The following is a 24,565-nucleotide window of genomic DNA, read 5'->3' on the forward strand; positions in this document are numbered from 1 at the left end:
GAATGAATAAAAACAGTTAGGAAAAACTTGATTTGTCAGAAAGCCACCTTCATTAGTGTTCTCATCTCTTTTTTTATCACAGAAACTGTTTTTAAGCTGTAATTGCATCTCACTGACAAAAGCTTTTGGCTACATATGTAAAGACTTGTAAAATACTGCCTTTCTGTAAACTGGTATAATCTGTGCCAGAAAATAGAAACCCAGCCTCTGCATGTAGGGAGCTCCTCCTTCAGAGTTCAGTTTCAGTGACTCTATTGGTTAGTATTGTTGAGCTTTAAATATATTCTGCAGCACACGGTTTACTAGGCTTTGATGCTTGCTCTTGAAAGGCAGGAAAAAATCTTCCTTCAGAAACATTTTACATAACATTGCCCTGTGCAGAGTTAAAGTGAATTAGTTACAGAAAATATATTAGCTGGCGCCAGTGAAATAAGTGGTAAATGTCTCTTCTCCCTTCCCTTTTCTTATGTTCCTTTTGGCTGCTTCTGTAAGGAATGCAGCAAGCAGAGACTACTGGTTGCACTATTGATTTAAGTATTTGCATGTTATACATAGCAGCTCTACATTGGCCTGTCTTCTGGGACAATATAGGATGTCTTCAGCTGTATCAGAGTTTCTGCTTGTACTCGCATTTGTGTCTTCCATATGAGGCTCTGTGCTGTTATGTACGTTGTTAAATAGGATTGTGTGCACTCATTGTTACAAAACAATGCGTGTAAAATACTTATGGTTCACAACCCCAGTGGTTCAGGGTTCCTATCCATGAACCTGTGCTGTACTGCTGTTGATTCTTAAAAACCCCAAAGCAATAAAATAATAAAAGCTAAAACTTGACTGCTGTCTCTCTAGCATGAATGCCCTAGGGCCAGCAGAGCAGCACATTATGAAGGGTGCTGATGAGTCCCTTTCCTAGCAGAATTACTTGTCTGGATTTTTCTGACAACATCCCAGTTTCTTTGTTACAGGTGTGCCATTTATACATCTGGTGTTAAGAGAAATTAACCACGTTTTCCAAAATATTAGAATTTCTTTACTAAAAAAGGATGACTGTTTTCCCTGTTTCAGGGTTTCTTTGGTTATGCTATTTTTCTCAGTTTATGCTCTATCAGCTACATTTTAAATTCTAGCTGAGATGCAGAAACATACTGCAGATTACATGATGTTAGGGTTAAACTTTTAAAATGGTTTGTAATACATTGAGAAATTATGTTCTTGCCAGCCATAGTTGTGGTGAGCATGTTGTGACCTTTGTTTTACCATATTTCTGTGGATTACTGTCTCCACAGCATGGTATGCTCTTCCACGTATTTCTGTAACCATGTAATATATACTTTTGTAATGGTGTCTCATCAGAGGAATGTCTGTAGAAATTGTGGTCTCAGTGTGACAAAAGCAAAAATTTCTGTGTTTATTTTGCTCCTATTTTTAATTCTGCACAAAAAAAGTTGACCTTTAAAATTATTTTCAATTTAAAAACATTTTACTTAAAAAAAAAAAAAAAAATCATTTATACTGGGGGCTAGATGGCTTATCTGAGACTGGGGTGCTAAATCTTGAAGCATATGGTTGACAGTAGTTCCCAGTTCAAAGTGCTTTCTGTTTCTAAACACACCAGACAAATGGGCAAAAGGAAACACATAATGCACCATCTTGTTGATGGGAATTAGAGGCATACAGAAAAAAAAAGACTTTATTATGGTTCTACCATAAATCTACAGTATGGCCTGGCACTACATTTAAGTGTCCACAGAACCCTGAGTATAAGACTCTCTCAGCATGAAACTTGTTTGCTGAACTGTCGTAATGCTTCAGCTTTCCACTTGATTTCCTTTCTTAAAGGTTTAAAAAAGGACAGGTGAACAAGAATCCATTTTATAACTGGATAAACTGGTACAAGACCCAAGAACATTCTTTGAGCTAGTAAAAGTTCTAAACAGAAAAATCCTCACTCCAGATATTTCACACAGAGTAATTTCTGTGTTAAAATTTGGATGAAGTTGGCATGAGGGAATTTTGGAAAGGAATTTTTATTCTGGTTTGGCTTTTATAACATGGAATACATTGTAGCTTGTGTATTTTCACAGTATCCTAAAGTGATACTCAAACAAGAGCAGCTCTCATTTAAAACACTCTTATTGTAAATCAGGTTGACTTTTTCTGGAAGTACATTTATAGATTAAGATGAATGAACTATAAAGACTGGGAAATAAAGATCTTGATCCTGTATAAATACTTTCAGATAAAGTATGTGTATAGCTGTCAACTCATATGCAAAGTGATCCACAAAATTGTGTTGTTTGTGAGATCAGTCTGAATCTTAGCTTTCACTAAAGTGCTTGAGATAGTTTGTGTATGAGGTGAGAGGTGAAGTGAAGCTTCAGACACTGGTGACGTTTTTTCTCTCCCTTTTAACAAATGACCACAGTGCTGCTAAAGGCCACATTGCTGTTACTAAATTGCCTGTTCTCCTCCAAAATGCCCTGGGTAAGCAAGGTCAGTTAGAAGGTGTTAGGATTTTTACACAGGCATACGCTTACAAATGTGGGTTCTACTTCCTTGCTCGGAGTAAAGCTGGAGTCTTATTCTAGCCCTGTGGCACTGTCTGCTTATGGAGTTTATTACTGCCTTCCTGTCTGCCCTCCCCCAGCTTCACACAGATGTCCAATTAACTCCCCGCTTCCTCTACTCTTTCCTCCATCTCCTTGCGCTGCCACATAGATGTTCCTACTTGGGACACTCAACACCTTTTACAAGTATTTTATCGACTCATTTTCAGTGCCTCTGCCTTTTCTGTCTGAGACTGATATATATGGAAGTCTCCTGGGGGATTCTACTGGCCTCTGTGACTCGTTTTCCTGATGACTGCTCTTGTCTTGGTGGTTGGTTGTATTTCCTCCACTTGGATTTTGTTTGGGACCTTTTTTTAAAGAGTTGCATGTTATCTAGGAGCATGTGTAACTGTTAAATGTATTTAGAATAAATATGTTTATTACAGGGCAATAATGAGAAACAGGAATAACTAGAAGTCAAATAGGTGAAGTGTGTGCCAAGCTCTTGTGATGAAGATAACAGTGGCTGAATCTTTTGTTGGTATGTTGAGGTAAAGTGAAACCAAAGTTTAATTTTCTTTCATATGCTGGGCTATTAACTGAGGCAGTTTAGCGACTGCTCCTGCAGTGTGGAGGGACACTAGATAAGAGGCAGAGAAGCCAACTGGGGTTGAAAATCATGACAGCTGTCTTAATGCAAGCTGTTCTTGCTTTCAGTTTCATGTATGCAGTCTGCCACATTAACTCTTGAAGTAGCTCTTAAATGGGTAGCTGTCAAAGGGGGTAGTCTTGGTCCAATATACTTTAGAAAATAGGAACTTGATTGTTGTAACAGGAGAGGTGCGCATCTTTGCTTCCTAGCATCAAAACTGTCTCAAACAAATAAGCACTTTGACAGTAGTCTTCAAAATTGTGAAAGATGTTAATAAAATCTGTGTAACTTTTTTTAGTTCAGGGAAAGCTACTCACAAAATGAATTAAAATCTCAGGAAAAGGGCAGTAAGGAAGGAACTGAGGACAGCAATACTTAAACATATGGGTTTCATTAATGTGAGAATGAGTGAAGTGTTGGAAATGCTAAGTGAATTCAAGAAACACCTGGGCTCCTTTGTGGAGAGGAAAGATCTGGTGAAAGATCTGAGGTGGAAGTAAAAAGGCATGAGTTTTAAGTGTGAAGGATCTGGGACCAGATGAGGTTTTTTTTACTATAAAGAGTGCCTTGTGTTCAAATATTTGTGGCATGAATATATTCTGCTAATGTCCTTTTTTTCAGTTGTGTGGGACATAGACTGACATCTGTTTACTTTGGTTATGACCACTCCACCCCCCGCCGCCCCCCCTTGCTACTTATTCCAGTCATCAGGAATTGGACCCCAGCAGCTAATGAGTTTTACCAAAATCAAGTTGTGGTAGGTAAAGTTGGGAATATATCCAAAGAAAGGCAACATCCAGAGAAATTACATTGTGCATGAAGGTAAAATAGTTCTATGGACTAGTAATAGGGAATGGATGAGAGAGACCTTTATAAGCCAGAAGTCACAATTTCAGGTTTCATGCACTGACTTTATCATTACAACTGGGGCATATATTGGAGCCAGTGTTTGTGCACAGTTGCTGTGCAGGGACTTTTGTGAAAAGGTTTTCTCCAGCTTCCAGTGGATAGGTTTCCATCTTATGCACTATTACCGCATGTCCTTCTCTCCCTGACAGCTTCTGTAAAGAAACTTGCTTTTGAATTTGCCCATCTAGATCAGGACCTGCTACTTAGTGTATCTAGCATACTAATGGTAGATGTCATGTACCAAAATAGTCCATCAGATGCTTTCTTTATAAGCACCCATTTAAAACATGACAACAGTTGTTAAAAGGTACAAATGCAGACCTGGGTGGTGGTGGTGGTGGTTTTGGGTTTTTTTTTTGGCAACAGCTAAGGAGAACTTAATGGCACAAAACTTAAGAAATATTTATTCCTTGGTGGCCTGATGCCAAAGCAAATTCCTTTTCACTTGCTTTACTGAAATGCTTGAGTGCTCTTTAGGATTATTAGTAGAAGCAAACAATGTCAAATGAAATACCATTTTGGCCAAAACTAAAACAAAGCTTGTACCATCATGTCTTGGCATCCTCTAAGTCATAAGCCCAACTTTTGGGACAAAATGTTGATCTCCTTTAGTTTTCAAGGGGGTAGGAAGTTAGGACCTTTTTTTTTCTAAAGCTAATTTTTGAAAAGAATTAGTTTAAAAATTGCATGGTTCACAAAGCGGAGAAACATTCCCTCTGCTGGTATCCATCCCTTCCTGGCTGTGCCATTTTCTGTGGCCTGCAGGCAGTTTTGTGCGTGATGTAATGGTTGTGTTGCAGGAAAGGTGCTTTGCTGTGCTGGAGCCTCTAGGAGCCGTAGTGACTAGCATTTTTTTCCAGAGCCTCCAACACAAATGCGCACATGCAGGCACACGCGCACACGCTTCTGCATTGGTTCCCTTATGCACTCTGTCTACTAGCATATTACCCTTCCCCCACCTCTTTTACAAAATGTTTCTCCCCGAGGCAAATTTCTTGCTGTCTGGATTACCAAACATGCACAGGCACTTTCTTTTTTCTTTAACATTTTCTAGTGTAGCTATTATAAGGCCGTAATAGCTAAAAAAGACTATTTTACATAGGTTCTGCTCTTTTTAGTAGAGAGACAGAGGGTAAGTGTGTGTTTGTTTGTAATAAAAAAAATAAAAATAAACCCATAGTTTATGGCTGAGTGAGGCCAGGTTTCTCCTATTTCTTTTTTTGAAGTGTCTTTACTCAGCAGTCACATTTTTTTTCTTGTGGTAAAAAATGCAACATGAGCAGATGGCAAGTATTAACACATGAAATGCAGTGTCTGCCTGAAGTTGATTTAACAGCGCTCTAGGTTTCTGTCACTGGCATTCAGTTAGTTAAGTAGTGTTTACAAGTTAATGAATTTGTTCCACTTGAAATATTTGATGGTATGTGCTGAGGTTCAGCGGTAAAGGGATCCTTTAGGAGTAATCGAGGAAAGCATGAGGTTTCTAGACACTGAGCTTGTGGGTTTTGTTTTCTTTCCTTTGATTGATTTTGGTGTTGCCTTGAATATGAAACCGAAAAGAGAGGCAGAAGGAACAATAGTAGATAGCAATACACAGCCTTTTCTCTTATATTGTGATACTGCTTTGAGCACTGCAGTCATGGCATACCTTATAGCAGCTTCATATTTTAACCATGTATTTTGCAGTTTCATTTCTACTGAATGTTCCTAAACCTTAGACAAGGATTTGGAAAACAAAGTTTTATGTAGCAAATCAGGCAACATTTTCATATTTCTATGTGGTCTGCTTCCATGCTTGCTTTGGAAGTATAAGTGCAAATTATTAAATAGGCTGCTATATATAAATTAGCCCACATTTGGCAGCAAAACTGCCTAGAATAGGGTGATCAAATTCAGTGTATTTTCAGTTCATGCATAAGACTCCTTACTACACCACCACATGCTATCTACCTAATAACATTTGAAACCAAGCCAGCTCCAAGAATTGTATTCATAGTAAAAACCAAATATTGGTCGCTGGCAGTTGAGCATCATACACACTTAATATTTTACACAGCAAATTTCTCTCTATACAGAACGCTCTGTTTGTTAAAAAAAACTAAACCCCTAAACCTGCAAACTGCTATTCCTTGTCAGGCAACCTGTAAGCATGAGTGCACAGAAAGAGTTAACATATTTTACTATTTGAGCAATTGGTGTCAAAATAGTATGTTTTAAATGCTTAGTTGATATTTCTGGCATTAGTTTTTGAGTTTTGTAAAACTGTAGATTTTAGTTTTGTTAGGGCTTTTGTAAAAAGTTACTCAATAACAGTTTATTCAAACAGGACTGAAGGTCAAGTTCCTGTTTGGAAAGGGTACCATACTTACTTCACCTTCGACTTGAAATGTAAGATCACAACTGCTAGATAAGACCAAACTAATTGCTCTGAATATGCATAAGTGTATCTTTAATACCTAAAAACTGACAGTGATTTACTGTATCCATTAGGAAGGCTTCTCTCACAAGTAAACAGTGCTTAGTTAAGTACCATTAAGTTCAGTCTGTGAGCAGAGTCAGCAGTGCAGCTTGCCTTGACACCGAGGCCTGAGGTCGCAGGATTTTAACTACCTGAGAGGTGGTATGGTTAACCCCCTGCCTGTCCTGCAGTGGTCTGTGCTCCTGCTGCATGGAGTTCATACGCAGAAATGAGACTTGTTATCCCATGCGTTTTATTGGGCTTTATGGATGTGTGACATCATTGGCAGCCAATCAGAAAGTGCTTTAGGGCAGAGTTTAAAAGCTATTTCATAATATATTTATATTCAGTGCAGATATTTTTGGGCTTCAGTAGCATTTGTTTTGTCGCAGAGTCCATGTGTCAATATGGCTTGGGGGGAAAAAAAGGTATGAAAATAGCATGTTTGCCCTTGGTTTTTTTTTTTTGTAATTCAGCTGGGTGGCAAAATGCTATAGGCAGCATAGCTGGTATGCTGCAAAACAGTTATTATGGAAACGATTTTTTTCCTCCAGCAGCAGTAACGCTGCAAGCCAATCTTGGGTGATTGTTGCGTGCTCCCCGCTAGGCTGCTCCTGCTTAAATAGCCAGACCTGCAAATATTTCCCAAGCTGCTCTGGTTTGCCAAGAACAAAAATGCAAGGCAGTCTGCAGAAAATATGTGCATGTGTGTGCCAGCCAGAGTCACCCCGGCAGCTGGGCTCGGCTCTGCTCAGCTGGATTCACCCCAGCGGCTCGGCTCGCTCTTCCCAGCTTGGTTTGGCTGGGCTGGGTTTGGCTGGGCTGGGCTCCCCCCGCCCATTCTCCAGCCGTTGCACAGCACCCGCGCCCCGGTGTGCGAGGCGCCTTGCCTTGCCTTTGCCTAGTCGCACGCAGGCTGTTTTGTCCTCTGTTAGTTGACACAACTTTACTGTATTGAAGGAGAAGGTTCACTGAGAGTGTCTCTTCCAGAAAAGTCTGGTTAATCCTCGCAAACCCCCCACCATTCCTGCTTAACTCTTTCACTTCCAGAGTACCCCCTGTAGCAGGGCCATATGGGATTGTAAAACCAAACTGTTATGACAATTTCCAGACCATAACAACAATTTTTGGTATCAGTTGTTACTAAGACAAAACTGTATTTCTTTTTATAGAAAAAAGAAATGGGGGCTTGTATCAGTGGTGGGACTACTATTACTTTTTTTTTTTAATTTTGAGTTGTTTGTCCTCCCACTTAAGCACTGTGGTTGAGCTCATGTCACGTTGCTAAAAGTCTCTATTCATCTGTGTTCCATGATGGGCCTGCAAAGCTTATGAGTGCAGTGCTGACTACTCCATCCTGTTGAGATCCCGAAGATTTTATCTGCTCCTGAGCAAAAGACTTAGAAAGAAGTCTTTCAGATGCTAGCTGTATCTCTAGCATGCTGTTCAGTGTTCACAAATGATTTAGAAAATGAGGCATACAATGAGATGAGAAAGCTTGTTGACGTAGTTATTTTGAGATCACAGAAGTGAATGCCAACTGCAGAGAGCTGTAGACAGACCTTGCAACATTGAGAGACTGAGTGGAAAAACTTGTAGCCAAAATGAAATGTCAATTAACATAAGGTGATGCAAATGGGGGTGATGCAAGTGAGCCTTATATGTACGGTATTGGTGTCTGAACTAGCGTTTTTCACTAAAGAAAGGGATCATGAAATAGTCAAAATGGCCTTGTGAAAACTTTCAGCTCACAGGTCAATAGCAGGCAAGAAAGAAAATTGAATGTTAGGAATTGTTAGGAAAAGTGCAAAGAAAGAAAATAAAAACCTTCATGTGCCACTCTGTAAATCTGTAGCTTCATCTTTAATACTGATTGACGTTCTGGTCCTATTGCAGCAGAACTAGAAAAGGCGTCTGGAACCACATCCCTTTATGAAACCTAAGTAGACTATGATTTTAGTCTTCTCTTTTCCACACTGAAGAAGAATGCACTAGAATTTTTTGAAATTTAAAATTGCATGAGACAATAAACAGAAATTATTATCAAGACATTGTCTCAAAATGAACTAAAGGAGTGCCTTTTATGCAGTATATCACTAAAGTTTGGAACTCACTGTTGCAGTTGTAAATGAAAGACAATTTATGTATGTTAAATTTGATCAGACAAAGTAATTTAGCATAGTTACCTTTCTATTTCTAGGAACCTCTATGCTGCAAATTCCTATAGGTTAGGAGAGTATTCAAGGCAGGAATGCTGCATACTTGCCTGGTTTTTATACTGTAAGCATCAGCTGTTGGTCTCAGCTGGAGACAAGTTACTAAGCTTTGATTTGACAGTGTAGGCACGCTGGCTATTCTTGTATTTGTGGACAAATTTCTTCTTGTACTACTGTAGAACAGCATCACAGCCACTGACTAGAGGTTGACATATAAGCCAAACCTCATTGATCTTTGTTTCCTGCTGCGTTACTCTTGGAAACTGAGTGTAATTTTCCATCTCTTATGACTTGTGGGTGGGTCAGTCTCTCTGTCTGTCTGAATGCCTTCCCAATGAGCATTAGAATATTGTATATTTTGCCAGGCTAAATCTAACGCTTCCAGTTTTGCCACATTTCTAGTATCTGCTGGATTGTCCAAGGTGCTATGTGCTTTCAGTTCCCGTTGCCTTACATGGAAATATAGTAGGACTAGGACCTATCTGTTTTAATACTTTTCCTTTATGAATACTTTTTCTAGCACTATTTCTCTGTTAAGAATGTTGAGTTTGTTCTGTGAAGTCATCAGGAGTGATAGGACTGTGATGTAACTGTGGATAAGGGGAGAGCAGCTGATATCCTGTACCTTGTCTTTAGGAAGTTGTTTGATGCAGACACCCACGGCATCCTTGTATCCAAATTGGGATGTTATGATCTAGGTGGGTAGACTACTAGATAGGTGAAAATACTGATTAGAACATTAGACTCGAAGTGTAGTTGTTAATGGTTTGTACTCTACCTGGATGCTAGTTACAGGCGTAGTTTGTCAGACATTTGCCTAATATCTTTATCAATGACCTGGAGGAGAAGAGAGAATGCACCCTCCTCAAGTTTGTGGACCGCAATGAACCAAGGGGTGTGCTCCAGAACAGGGCTGCCTATCTGAGGACATCAGCTGGCCAGAGGGATGTGCTCATGTGACTCTTACTAAATTCAACAAGGACAAGCACTAAATCCTGCACCTGGGATGGACTAACACTCTCCTGTGGTACAAGCTGGGGACTGACTGGATGGAATAGCAGCTCTACTGAGAAAGACCTAGCAATCTTTTTAGATGACCGGCTAAGCATGAGTTAGCAGTGTGCCTTCAATGACGGCCAACAGATGATTGGGCAGTATCAACAGAAACATGATCAGTAGATTGAGGGAAGTGATCATTCTTTTTAACTAGGCATTCCTTAGACTCTATCTGGAATACCACATCTAGTTTTGGGGGCTGCAGTACAAGGAAGATGTTGATAAACTTGATTGAGCTCAGGGGAGGGTCATCAAGATGCTTAGGCTGGACAGCATGATCAATGAAGAGAGGCTGAGGCAGCTGAGTTTGTTCAGCCTGAAGAAGAGAAAACTTACTGGGACATAATAGCCTTCCAGTGTGCTTAAGAAGTTTCCAAGAAGATGAAGCTAAGTTCTATAGTGAGGTGCACAACAGGTGAAGGGGAGACAGCAGTCATAAATTGCAGTGGGATGTTCTGACAGCCTCATCCATTCCTTCAGTGCTGCTGGACCTAGTGTAACAAAATTGGCGAGTTTAAGTGTGAAGTTTCATACTGCTTCATTGCCCCCATTTTACAGATAATGGAACTGAAGTACAGAAACCGTAAAGGCTCTTGTCTGGAGTCACTCAGACCACATCCAAATGCCTTTCTAGTTTGAGCTTGAGCTCGAGCTCAGTTTTGTCTCATATCCATACTGCCTGATTGCTTGTTCATAGTCTCAAACAAGGAGTTGGAAGGTTGTTTTGTATTATGGTAACAATGAAACAACAAGCCAGCTTGGGAAGCAGGCTCTTTCCTTGACTCAGAGTGAATCATTTACCAAGTTAAGGAAAGGAGTGTGAAATCTTTGTGCTTTGTCCTGTCTATTTGGTCAATCTGTATTTTTATTAGCCTTATCTGATTCCCATTATAATTACCGACTCCTTCTATATATAATGCTGCCTCATGCTTCAGATGGATGGTATTATTTTTGTTTACTTTTGTCTGTGGTATTATTCCAGAAAGTGAAAGCAGTTTGAGTTGTTCCTTGGGGACCTCAGCTGCTGTTCCATGTGCAAGAGGCTCCAAATGTTTAAATGTCTTAGATGAGAAAATGTGTTGGTATGAATTGATTTGCAAAGGGACCTATAATTTGAGGCTATTACTATTCTGGTATTGTATGTGCTTGCCTCAGACACTGCATTAATAATGAAAAAGAAAAAACTGTTCATAAAAGTCTAGGACTGACAGCCTTGGAGTCTGCTGTTTATGCCTTAACTCATTTCTGAAAGACTGAAAGCCAGGATAAGATGCCTAGTTGAGACTCCCTAGCCATTCACTTTAGCACCTTTGTGGAAAAAGCTATCTAACATCTGCTTTGAAGGTCTGCTAGGAACTGGACTGAGACTGACAGCAAGTGATACATTAGTGAGTAATGAATAAATTCATTTTGAGTATCAGACGTGAGTAACAGACATAGCAGCAGACTTGGACTTTGCACATTTTGCTTGGAGTGCCACTGGGTAATGTGAGTGCAGCACTGCATTTTTTTAATTTATAATTTAACTTGTGCAAGAAAGCAGAAAACCCTACTTAACCAAAACCTACCTAACACTAATACCACATGGGGATTCCCCAGCAGTTAGGGAATGGAATAAATAGCCCAGAAATGCCGATTTTAAAGCTTAGGGTTAACATGATTAAGACCACAGGCAGAGTTCCAGTAATTTGTTGCCTCTGTGCCTCAGTTACAATCACTGAATAATGTAAGGTAGAACTTTTGGAGGTCATCAGGTCCAACTCTCTACTGAAAGCAGGGCTAACTGAAGTTAGACTAGGCTGCCCAGGGTCTTGTCCAGTCAAGTTTTGAACACCTCTGAGAAGGGAGATTTTACAGCCTCTCTGGGCACCTGTTCCAGTCTTTGACCACATTATTTTCCTTATGTCTGATTGGTATTCCTCTTTCTGCAACTTACATCTGTTGCCTGTAGGTTGGGGGTTTTTTTTGCAATGCCATTCTGAGTTGAGACCAGCTCTGTTTTCTCTATAAGCAGCTCTGTCTTCACTCATTAGATAGTTGAAGACGTCAGCTAAATTGCACTTCTCTTCTTCAGGCTGAAGAAACCAGCTGTCTCAACCTCTTGTCATAATGCATGTGCTCCAGCCCCCGAGCATCTTGATTGTCCTCTGCTGGACTTGCTCCAAGTATGTCAGTCCAGTAAATACTTCATGAAGTGGGGAGTCCAAAACCAGACATATTAGTTCAGATTCAGTCTCGTGTCAAAATAGAGGGAAGTGATCACATCCCTCAGTCTGTTGTGCTTGTACTAATACCAGTACGCTGTTAGCTTTCATCACTGCTGGAGCACTCTGCTGATTCAGATTCAGCTTCTTGTCTCTGAGGACCACCAGTACTTTTTCTGCAAAGCTGCTTTCTAGCCAGCTGTTAATTAGGTTTGCTAACCATTGTTTGCCCTTATTAGATCTACGCTCTCTCTTTTCAATCACCTTCTTTTCTTTGAAGTGCTGGAAATGGATTCCAAAAGGATTTGCTCCATATTTTTGGGGACACTGAGGTTAGGCTGAACATCCTGTAGATCCCCATATCTTCCTCCTTGTCATTCTTGAAGACAAGCATGACATTTGGCTTTTTTCCAGTCATGAAGAACTTCCTCTGATTGCCCTGACCTTTAAGATGACTGACAGCAGCCTCACAACAATGTGAACCAGCAACTTTAGCATCCTCAGATGCATCCATCTGGTCCCATGGGGCTTTGGGCTTTTTTTGCTGCTTTTTTTTTTTTTACCAGTTCGGTCTAATAGTCCCTGTTTGTATCTGCCCCTGTCTTATGCACTTCCTTAGATTGTGCCACTAGACAGGGACCCAGGAATTCTGGGACCAGACCTTGCAGTAAAAAACATGGCAAAGAATGCATAGAGTTATCTTACTAGTAAAATGAGAATACTTGTGGTAGAAGGATATTGTGAAGGTCAAATGGCCAATTTCTGCCCTTAGTGCTCCTGCAGATAGAAATGCTAGGTATTATTGTTATTATTCATCTTAGTTTGTCTCATTCTTTCTTTCGCTCCTATTCCCTTTTGGCTTCCCTGAAGATTAACACATAAGGAGCAGCCCCAAATATATTACTGCTTCTTGTTCAGAAATACATTGAGAGACTGAGAGTGCTTAAGCCAGGCCAGTCCACCTTAGGAAGCCTCATAGACACAGACTGTCAGACCAATCACAAATTGCAACAACAAAACAAATCCAGACTTTCCTTTTTAAAGGACATGCTCCTTCTGGCAACAGTATATTGGGGAAAAGATTATATTAGTGAGAAACTAGATCCATCACTGAAGAGAAGAAAGCCTGGTGGATAACATGCCTAAGCACAAAATCTTAAGACTATACACTTAGAACACACTTTGCTGTGAGATTCTTCAAAGCTATCACATCTCTTCTGCATCCCACACTCTTTTGGCAGGAGAAGAGCCACTGCATCCTTGTGTTTCTGTCTCCTTACTGAACAACTAATAAACTGTACTTACCCTTGGCTTCAGCAAGATTATTGATTTGTGCAGTGATCATTATTGCAGCTGTTGAATAGATCTTTGCTGAAGAGATTGAGGGGGAAAAAAAAGGGAACATTGTGGGTTTTTTTCTCCTGTGCTTTTTCTAAATTCTCTTGACTTTATGTATCTCATTACTCTTTATGGAATAAAAATAGCTGTTTGACTGTTTTTACATGTTTTCATGGTATTGTACTCCACAAAGGGAAGCCTGCTTTATCCTTCTCTTGAAGAGATTCTAGTCATAAGTGAAAGATTGTCATTAATAACTAATTTCAGCCAAAAGGATATAGATGATGCTTTCTGGAGCTTGCATGGAATTGGCCTTGCTTTGAAGTGTGTACAAAGAATGTTTAGAACAACAGGAAGAAAAAACTTATGATTTATAGTGGAGATGATACTATGATCATGCTAGGAAGGATAAGGCATGTCCCTTCTGAGTTACAAAACAAACAGGTGAGGGAATGAACTTCATTCTGATCGGTAAATTTCCTATTTCTGTTGTGTATTATTTGCTTCATCAACTGTTTTAAGAATGAAACCTGCACAGTCAGTCTGTGAACAATTTACTGTGCTTTTGAGGCCCATAAATAATACTAGAAAGTGATATGATTGCCTTATGTTTGGAAACAGTATGCCTCAAAGTTTATATTGTCCTCTAATTAGGAGACTAGTAACAGAACACTGTAGGAAGAACTTCTCCCCACCCCCCCCCCCCCACCCCCACCCCCCGTCAATCAGAGATAAGAAAATTGATGCAAGAGTCAATAAACACCTGGAAAGCTTTCACAGTAATCCCCCAGACTTGAAGGAAAAGGGAAAGGTAAGATGATCTTCAGACAGAATTCTGTAAAGAGTGAATTTACAGAGGTTATTACTGGAAACTTTTGTGAGTGCTGTGGATGAGGTTAGATGTCCAGCTCAGCTGACTCCAGCTCATGATGGGCACAGGTACCAGAGTCAGAAAAGACTTTTTTATTTTCTCAGGAAGAAGAAAATTCTGCAGCTTGTGCTCCTCATCCAGTCACATTCTGGGCTTAAAGAATGATAGATAAGTTTCTTTACCTTGCTGAGATAGTAAAGATGCTGTACAAGAATGGAATCGAATGCTTGTAAGTCATTCTGCGTAAAACATATATACTGTGGGAGATAAGTAAAAATTAAGCTCTGAAGCTTGTGTTCTGAAAATTGGAGTGGTTTGACATTACTTTGCTTTAGAACAGGAACTACTACTGTCCCGAAGAGGAGAATTTACACCCGTACTCTGGCTTTTACAATTAATAGTTTGGGCACCTTAGTACAAACCTACCTTCATCGGTGATTTAAGGTAGTGTGCCAGGCTGAACTAGGATGGCTCTGATGTGGCGACACACTTCCTTCTGCTGATTGAGAGAAAAATAACCTCTGGGGGCGGAATGGGGAGGACAGCTGTAGGCGGTGAAGTTTTAAACCAGTGCTGCAGTCTTTGCTAGAATTCCTCTGTCAGTCCTGATTTAAATTTGGGCTCTGCCATGACTTGCTGCCTGTTGGGACATACTGTCCAACCTTTCTGCCTTGATTTCCTAAGGTGCAGTAGTGTTTGGCTAGTTTGTAAGGCTATTGTTAAGATTAATCTTCAATCTTCAGTCTATTTTAAAGTTGCTTATTAAAAGGTGATTGCTTGACGCTGGTTAAACACCGTTGAGAAGCTTTAAGCAGCTTGTGAGAAGTTATGTTAGTTAGCTAAGGATAAGCCTTAATGCTGGTCCTACACTGCTTGTTTTTTCCCATTTGTGTAGATGATGTGCTGTGTTACATCATCAGTGGCACGTTTACTCAACATATGCTTAGAGAATAGCTGAGTTTTGTTTGTCTTGGCAGGGGGATTGGCAGCCCCACAAATGGGAGATAAGAATTGCCATGGAAGCCAGCCTAAGCAAAAGAGGTCTCTGATGTGGCAGTAATGAACATCAGACCCCTTGTTCTTTTTTAAAGACATCCTTATTAAATTACTTTCTTGGTACATAGCAAGTGTTTAACAGAGAAGAACGTGTGGGTGAGGATTTGTTGTGCTCAGCATCAGAGCTGATGTGTGAAGAACATTTTGGTTCTTTAATTCATGCTCTTCCCAAAACTGTCTCACAAGAGTCCGCTAGCACTTTGCTGGATCAGCTGGGAGCAATCAAAAGAAGGCTGGTTGGAAAAGCCAAAGTTTATAGGTTTTTAAGAAGGAAGTTTTTAATGTTCAACTTTAAATCTATTTCAGTAGAAATGAAAATTATTTTACCATTGTTATGTGGAATTATATTAAAAACTAAGATCAAGAGGAATCCAAATAGGCAGTTTTTAAATTTTGCTGGAAAAAAGTGAGAATGTTTGCTTGGTTTTGGAGCTGTCGAAGAAACAGGTTTCAGTTTTTGCCCTGTTTTGATTTCTACAGTCTAGGTATTGATTTTAATACCTGCGAGAATGACCAAATCTGAAAAATAATTATTGGCAGATAGCTGAGAATCCCCTTTTATCTTTCATAGCAGAGTTCAAATTGGTGTTGCAGGTTTCTGTGGAGAAGTGTTCCTTGAGCGGCTTTGTTTTCTTTGGATATCTGCAGTGGTGCTGATCCACTCCAGAAAGTTTGGCAGTCTTTCACTGTAAACTAGCAGGAGCAAATGTTTATTGGTGTCAAGGGAAAGGTAGATTAGTGCTGCTTCAGGTAGTAGGCAGCAGATGTAAAAGAAATGGATTCAAGAGCTGTGGAAACATGAATAGTACTTAAAGCAAAGTCAGCATCACAGTCCAGCAGTGTGGATGAAATACTTTATTATTGCTCCTTTCTCTGCTTCGAAGCAGCCGAATTGATCCGGAGGTCAGTTCAGAGGGATAACTGCTCCAGTACAGTTATCGTAAATACATCTAATTGAACTACCAAGACTTTAAATTTGGTAGCCTGAAAGGAGATTTTTTTTTTTTTTTTTGGTGGTTTTAAATCTGGAATCATTGCTGTCAGAGTAAGAATGAAGTTTCAAGTTACCAGCTAAGTTTCCGGAGACACCACATGTGGAATGTTAACTTCTTTTTTTTCTGTGTGAAATAATATTCCTCCTCCTTTTGTTAGGTAATCTACTATTTTCTCTGTTTGTGAAAATAGCTCAATGTTTTAGCTGTAATGGTCAGGCACACTGCAAATAGCCTGGATAAACATACTGTTTGGAATAGGGTCAGAAATCCTTATAATTATGCCAGACCTTTCTGCTGGGGCACTTGGTGGCTGTATCAGTGCCCCTGTACCACAAAGACACCATACCTACTGTGCTTGCCTAGCTGCTTCCCAGAGTGTATGTATTATACCTGTAAGCAGGTGAAGTGCTACCTGTTCCTGATCTGTTTGGAAGGCTGTTGGGAAAGAGAATAGCCAGGGACAGATGGGTGAATTGTCTTGCTGAGCTGGGTTTATGGTCCCCGAGGGGTAGATGCCCTACATCTGCATTATAAAAGCAGTACCAAAGTGGATTTCTGGACCATCTTGTAGATTATTGGATAGAAGGGAAACAATTTTCCATGTTCATATCTGGAATTCTTACAGCATTCACCTTAAATGTAATGTTGCTGTGCAGGTTGACTTAAGCCTGGCTATGAAAATGAAACTGCGCAGACAGACACGTTCAGCCCAGTATTTATTATTCTTCAGTAGAAGGTAGAATCTAACTGTCTGTGAATTAAGCTGTTTCCTGGATGTGATGCAACCTGTAAGCGATCACCTTTTGACACAGCTTTGCTGTTCTGCTGTTGGGTTGCAGTTGTCAGAGTAACCACTATGCTCTTAAATGAGCCATTTTCTTACTGCTCTTGTGTATTAAGTTTTATCAGCTGGGGGCCTAGCTTTTAGGGGCTTCAAACTGTATTTCTCAAGGGGTGCTTTTAGTGCCTTAGATATTGTCACACAACTTGTCTTCCTGGATAACTTAGCTGCCTGTTAAAATGCAACTTACTTAAGTCTCTAAAGCTGCCACCAGAAGTTTTAATCTTTCAAGCATGATTCTACATGCCATTTCTTTTATTTGCTTGCAAGTGCAGAGTTGTTGTGCGTACTTTATTTTTCAAAAGCTCTCGCAAATGTTTTAATCCTGTCATTTCTACTATTTGATCTAGCTTCATTTAAACATGTTATACTGCCTTCCAAATGCTAAATTCCTGTAATTCCTTTAATCTTTATTTCCTCAGTTTATTCACTCATTGTTGGATCTTTAAGTCAATGAATGGTTTCCAAGTTTGGGATAAAGAATACAGGGGTATAAGGCACCTCAAGAGAGATCTGTTTTCAGCTTGTGTTTTTCAGGTACAAAGTAAGCTTGCTAAACTGTGCTCCGCTGTGTCAAGCCTGACCTAAGAGGAGAAATAACGATTTATGTATTTGCACTGAATAGGTGCCATAGGTGCTTACAGATGCCAGTGAAATGACAGAACCTTGCCCAAGACCTTTAAAGCCTGGATTAGACATAAACACTGTTTAGTCCTATGGCCACTTAGCCTTCAGCAAGCTACTGCTGTAGTCAGTGCCATTAGTGGTTGTATGTTATGGTATGGATGCCATCCTAATGAGAGCACCCACTTTCTAAGGGCCATAACCTGGCCTTTGTTAGATTGTGACAAACATGAATCAAGCGATCTAGAGGTGAAAAGCTATTTGCTACTACTTAAACCTTTCTCTTTGGATGACTTCAATAGGCTTTGGAATTTCAAGACATTTTCTCCCTCTTCCCCCGCCCCCCACCTCCATACCAGGCAACCATATCACTTTTCCTTTAAGTTTCACAGCAACCTGACCACAAAGGAATTATTTCATCTTCAGTCTGTGTGATGTGCACAGCCCACAGATTCCTCATGCCCTTGTCTTTTAACTCTGTGTGGCATCTGTACCATTGTGAAAGAAAGCTTTTCTCAGACCCCTTCCTCGTAAAATACTGTCAAGTCATATGGATTGGTATCTTGGCCTCTCATATAGTATTGATTCAGCAGTTGTATTTTAAGATAATGAAGACTTAAGTAGTTCCTTTAACTGAAGCTAATAACAAGAGTGTTTCTTGATGAAAGTTTCGTGTGGGTAGATGTAAAACAGGAGTCATCACTTTTGTAAGTCTTTATGGCACGGTTAAAGGAAGTCACCCAAAAGAATCACCTGTGTCAAGAGGGTATATAGAAAACATAGAGTATCTGCAGGTCAGAAGGGACCAAGTGTATCTATGAATCATAATACCTGTAGTACTATATAAGTAACAAGGTATTATTCATCAAAGCATCAGGTTACTATTGCAGGGATCTCCAAAAAAAAAGAAAAAAACCCGTAAATTCTCACTGCAATCATGGCATCATCTATTTAAAGGAATTCTGGATAGTAAGTCCTAAGAATAAGCAGTTCTAAAATAACCAGTTACAAATCAGAGTGAGACAGTGGATTCTTGAGCTATGGGAAATCCTGAGTCTACTTTTAAAGTTAGTTTGAGAGGTTCATGTCCTTAGTTAAGTTTGATTGCTCTGATCAGGGCTTTCTGTAAAGACTGTCACCCAGCTTAAGTTTAATTACTGTAATTCATAACACTTTTGGCCTTGTTTTCTCCAGGTAAGACCACTGGCAATATTGCCCTCAAAATGAAGGACAGATTATTTTACTTTGAAAATTGGAGTGACTTTTCACTTTTCTTTCTCTCTATATTTTAGGGAAAACACAGAAAAAGTTAGTATTCCATTGTGAATTGTTACAGCTGGCTATTTTTACAGCTTCTTTGGTTTTCTCCTTTCTATTTTGCAGAGATGAACCTTATTACTAGTAGTTCTTCCATGATCAATTCAGATTCTTCATCTTGTCTTATCTGGTGATTGTGACTGATTTTCAGTCTTAGATGAAAAAACTTACATTTTACATTAAAAGTTCTAGTGTTCTGCCCATTAAAAGGAGCCTATCTCCTTTTGTTTGGGTCTGCATATAAAAACTTCAAAACCACAATCATCTGTTGATGATTATCACTGGAAGTATTCTTCTCCCCCATAGCAAAGTTTGTATATCCTAATAGCTAGCCAGTGCCCTTCTCTGGGAACACAGTACTGAGCTGTGAAATGTGCAAATCAAGAGTTTGTCAGCAGAACCCTCATTCATCCTGCCTGTTCTGACAACGTCAACACGGCAGTGCAGCTTCAGTAGCCGGTACCCTAGGTCATAGTGTAAATGAATATTTACTTCTTAAATTGTCCCTAGATGTATATGGAGAGCCAGTATCTATTCCAAAGAATAAGAAGTGGATACTCTCAATAAATGTTTGTAACCAGATGCAGAGCTTGAAACACATGAATGAGAATGAAATACAAGTAAATGTGAAGATTACATCTAAATAGCAAACTATTCTCTGGAAATATGTTACATTTAGAGCCTGAAGACCATTAGCTTTATGGGAAAGATAGGCTTTTCATTTTCCATTGAGACTGTGATTTTAGCTAGAGGTCTGAATTGTTGCACTACAGAAAAATGATGTTATCTCCTCAATTCAGGATTAATCAATTATTTGAATTCTTAAAAGCCCCAGAAGCAAAACCAAATCCCTTTCTATATTTCTTCTGTAGTCAGTATTTTCCAGTGTTACTAATTCATTTGCATTTTTCTGTGCTTTAAAACTAATTTCCCCTGAGTCCTACTCTATTTTTATCTGTTCAATATTAATCCAGCTAAGATGATTGCAAAGTCTGTGGAATCAGGTGTGAAAGTAAACAACTTCACATTGTCAGCATTGTTTACAAAGCCAGTTATCTTGTGTTGGAAAGTAATTTCTGAGATGCTGATTCTCCCCCCAATCTCTTTTACATGGTCAACTCCTTAAAGTATTATTTCCTGTTCTGTAACAGTAAGATTAATTTCTGTCCTGTTCTTGTTTCAGAGACATCCTCTATCAGCAGCACGCCCCTATGACCTGCCAAAACTCTACCGAACTGAAGACTTTTTTCCTATGAACTATGTAGGTACCAAGTATCAAAATGATTAATTTTTGACTACCAAAAGGTTTTTAGGAAAGGCTGTCCAGGTGTATTCTTACGGTTTGTACTTTATGACATTAGGAAGAAGCAGCTGTTACAATTTCAGATCTTTGGCTAGAATCTCTAAGGGAAGCTAAAAATTTCTGGTCATATTGTAGATCACATTTATGCTAAGATTTGATCACAGTAGTTTGTCCTTATGTGATAAGCTTCATAAATCAATGAAGAAAATGTATAAAAACTCACTTTGTTTACCTTCACATTTTTATACTTTAAATGATCAGAAGGTTGAAGAGTGCTGCAGTATAGCATGTTAAAACTGTCAAGTAATGTGCTAATACTGCCTGCTTCACAAATGTACAAATGTTCACATTTTACAAGAGAACGTGAAGTCAATGTCAAAATCCTAAATACAATAAACTGCACATGGCTGAAGCTTCCAAGCACTCTATTTCAAACTAGGAATAGGGGTTTACAAGCTGTTGTGTAATATAACTTGAATGGTACAAATAAACTTTCTGCAAAGCTGTTACAGACCTTTGGATGTGCCATTTTGTAATGCAGATGCTATTTAGCCAGGACCAGGAGTAGCATAGTTCATCTGTGCTCCTGTACCTTTTTTTTATTTTTTATTTACTTCAAAATAGGTCTAGGGAAACAAAAACCGCTCAATTCTCTGAATAACATCTGGAAGAGAAGGTTAGATACTTTTCAGATGATTGGCTTTGCATAGAGTACAATATGGAGAAATAGAAATAAATGCTCTTGTTTTAAAAATACCTGTGAAAAAACTCAAGATGGGGGACCCAATGCAAATTCTGTAAAGCGAACGGAAAAAAAAAAAGCTTATGGTGAAAGTAAACCTACATGGCTTTGAGTATCCATGGAGACCAATGCTTTTCTGATGCAGAAATAAATGAACTCAACCTTTTCATATTTATTAGTGGGACTGATGATGAAAGATAAAGTTGAATTAAAATATAAAGCAATAGAAGACAGACCTAGTCAATGTCTCTGCCCCTGCAATGCAGGTTATTGTAATGGATTATTACAAATAAGCTGGTATTACAGAGAAGCAAATTAGTTATGAAAGTAACAAAATACTCTTAGTTATACTAACCTGTTTCTCCAAATATCAGCTTCTTTATTAACAGAAATGAACAGACAGTACACGCAACATATTCCTGAAATCTTTCGGTTCTGATAAAAATTGAAATAAACTTGTTTTAATACCATAGCAGTGTATGATATATATGTACTACTGTAAACTGTTCACTGTAACTGTATTAGTGGATATTTGAAACCTACTAATTTCTTGATGGTAAGAATGATAGAATTTTTCTATAAAAATACTGGGTGAAGATTCAGGTTTCTGTCCTGAAAATACATGTCAAAGGGTCAAATATTAATTGGCAGGTTCTTGCTACAGAAATGTTATTGCTGAACAGAGGATGGCAGCATTAAATGTCACTTGAACTTTCGGTAAGATTAAAAGCTTGTGAAATAAAACTTCAATGCAGATATTTCTGCAACGTCATGGAAAAGGTTGATTTAGTAGCAATCCCAGGTACTAAAAGGGTTAAGTCACAGTACCCAAAGGAAAATGCTGAGATCAAGTGTGCCTTCAGTGTATGATGCACTGGCAGTTTAGTAAAAGCTGTCTGTCTGTCCCGGTTTAGTTTGAAGGAAAGCTTATTGGCTGTAACTATGCTTCAAGGACTAAGGGGGAGGGGTTGGAAGGAGAGGAGCATACTAAAAGAACGAGGAAAAGTGTACTTGTTGAACCACGGCATCTCAACTGCAGGTCAGTGCAATGAACAATGCTTCAGAATAACAGTTATTACAAGCCCCTATGAACACCCACAGAAATAAAGCATCTTATAAAATGCAACTACCCTTAACAGTCTCAGACTGTCCTTGCCACTCTCGGGTATTCCTCAAAAGTCAAACTACAGGCCACACCAGCTCTGAGAGTTTTTGTTGTACAAAGCTGTCTCCTGTCTAGAAACAATGTCTATGCTAATAACCTCCTACTCCATTCTCAACCGTTACCAACCTTTAGATTTCAGATAGCGTATTTAAGATGGAAAAGATACCTTGCTTTGCTTCAGTTCAGGTCAACTGGCTGAAACAAATTCTTTAGCAAAGAGTCTTAAGTAAGTTTAATGGTCCTGCTCGGTTGTGCTGGCCAAAGCCTGGACCGACTAGTGTGTTTTCAAGGTCTGCCCCTGAATACAGCAGAATGCCAGCTTGAGCTGCCTACTCTGCAAGCACAGCTGGCATGTTTCTAGTGTTCTGCTATAGAACTTTAATAATGTATGTGAAAATTGGGCAACTTCCATCTCATAAAATAATAACGGTGCAATATGCTAAGATTACACAAGCTGGGTTTAAAGTTCCTCCAGTCTTATTGGGTCATTTACCTCTTCTGCTTTTTGACTTCCTTAAAAATGTGTGGTTAGCCTCAAATCTAGAAAGGAATTCTTGCCTAGGCTAAAATCCAGATTTGAAGAGTAACTTACTTGTTTGAAATAACAGAAAGTTTATGCCACTTGAAACAACCACCCCCAATCCTTCTTGATATTTCTGGTAAACCAGACTATTTTTGTGCAAGACCTTTGAATTTAACCACTACATAAAATATTATTTCCTATCACAGAATTCTCTGGCAAATGAAGCACTTCTAAACAGTTCATATTTTATAGTCTTGCTATTCACTGACTACAAACAGAAGCTCAGAATTTGGAAATTTGACTTTAACTATGGAGTTCACTAATACTAAATTAACCTTGCCACATATTGAGTCAAATATGATGCAGATTTGTAAGATACTACCCAGTTTTTTATTTCATTGCTTAACAGAGGTTGTTGTACTTATTGAACTGTTGGGTTTTAAGTTTTTTAAAAAGTGCATTTTTAAAATACCTTAAAGCCTTGGTGAAATGACACAAATTCTGAAATGCCTTTTCAGACAGTAGCCTCCTGTGAAATAGAGCAGCCTACAAAGGGAGAAAGGAGCATAACCAACTTTTCTTAGCAAGAAATAACCCTTTCTAGGACTTGAGTGCCTGTTTTTTGCAGGAAAAAGATTACCAACCCATTGACATCTCTAAGCAGTAGTTAAACTCTCAGCTAATTTGCTGAAAAGTTATTATTTTCAATGAAAACAGTTTGGAAAGCCTGCTAACAAATTGAGTTGAGGCTCAAGTTTTCTTTGAAGGCAGAGAAACACAAAGAGCTCTTTTGCTGATGTAAATGTCAAAAGTATTTTTCCTCTATTGACTGTTCTTAAAATGTATCATCTACCACTTAAGTGCATAATTGGGAGCCAGTCCAACTTCCACTTTGCTGAGTTAAAAAAGCAGAATGTAAGTACATATCCCTTCTGTGAGGGGGGGAAGGAACAAGACAAACCTAAACCATCTTCACCTAGAGGTAACTGTTTTCAGTCATCACTTCACACACATAATTAGTTCAACAAAACCCAGAAATGCTCATTCCAAAGAGTGTCAGCAGCATGAGTTAGTTGCAGAACATAAGAGCATACACATATTCTCATCTTTGGTGTATACAGTGGCTTGTTCGTTATACTAGTGGAAAGTACAGTTTATACCTACCCAAGACTGCTAGAGAGGTATCGAAATGTTTTCTCAAGTTCTCCGTGAAATGGTTTTGCTGTTTAAAATGTTGAAGAACACAGAACTATTTCCTCCTTTACGTTAATAAAAATTTCACAGGTCAATTTAGTTCTTGTAAATATCAGAGGACCTACTTTCTGATACTGTATTAGACATATGCCTAAATCAAACTCATCGTGCTAATTAAGAACAGTTTTGTTCTCATTACAGTTAGATTCCCTTCAGTAAATTACCTCACTGAGGCTTTGGTTATGCAGCTGTCTCCACACTTGCCAAAATGCAGGACAGGTTTGACAAAACCAATCACAAATTTTAGCAGACTTTTTTTTTTTTTAAGTATTCAAATTACTTTTTCTTCAAAGCCAAAATAAGTCTGTAGCTTGCAAGGCATGCTCCTTCATCTTTGAATTCTTACCATTTAAACAGCTTCACTGTCATTTACCCTCAATATGTAGTGCTTCAGAGAGGGACATAGTTCTAGATAACTTTTTAATACGTGAAAGTGATCTTCATTCATGTAAGTACAAAGGGATGAAAAACACAAGTAATTCATAGACCTTG

General features: G+C 39.0%; 1 protein-coding gene across 2 annotated transcripts in view; it reads left to right on the forward strand.

The window, feature by feature from the left end:
• The window catches only part of BCAS4 (breast carcinoma amplified sequence 4), a 93,387-nt gene extending 69,852 nt beyond the window's left edge, over positions 1-23,535 (forward strand). For both annotated transcript variants that reach the window (XM_049816796.1, XM_049816795.1), the window contains one exon: positions 20,270-23,535. In XM_049816796.1, the coding sequence (XP_049672753.1) occupies positions 20,270-20,374 (105 nt within the window). In that variant the 3' untranslated portion in view covers positions 20,375-23,535. The remainder of the gene's footprint in view (positions 1-20,269) is intronic.
• The last annotated feature ends 1,030 nt before the right edge of the window (positions 23,536-24,565 follow it).

Source organism: Accipiter gentilis, chromosome 14 (assembly GCF_929443795.1).
Source record: "Accipiter gentilis chromosome 14, bAccGen1.1, whole genome shotgun sequence".
Lineage (NCBI taxonomy): Eukaryota > Metazoa > Chordata > Aves > Accipitriformes > Accipitridae > Astur > Astur gentilis.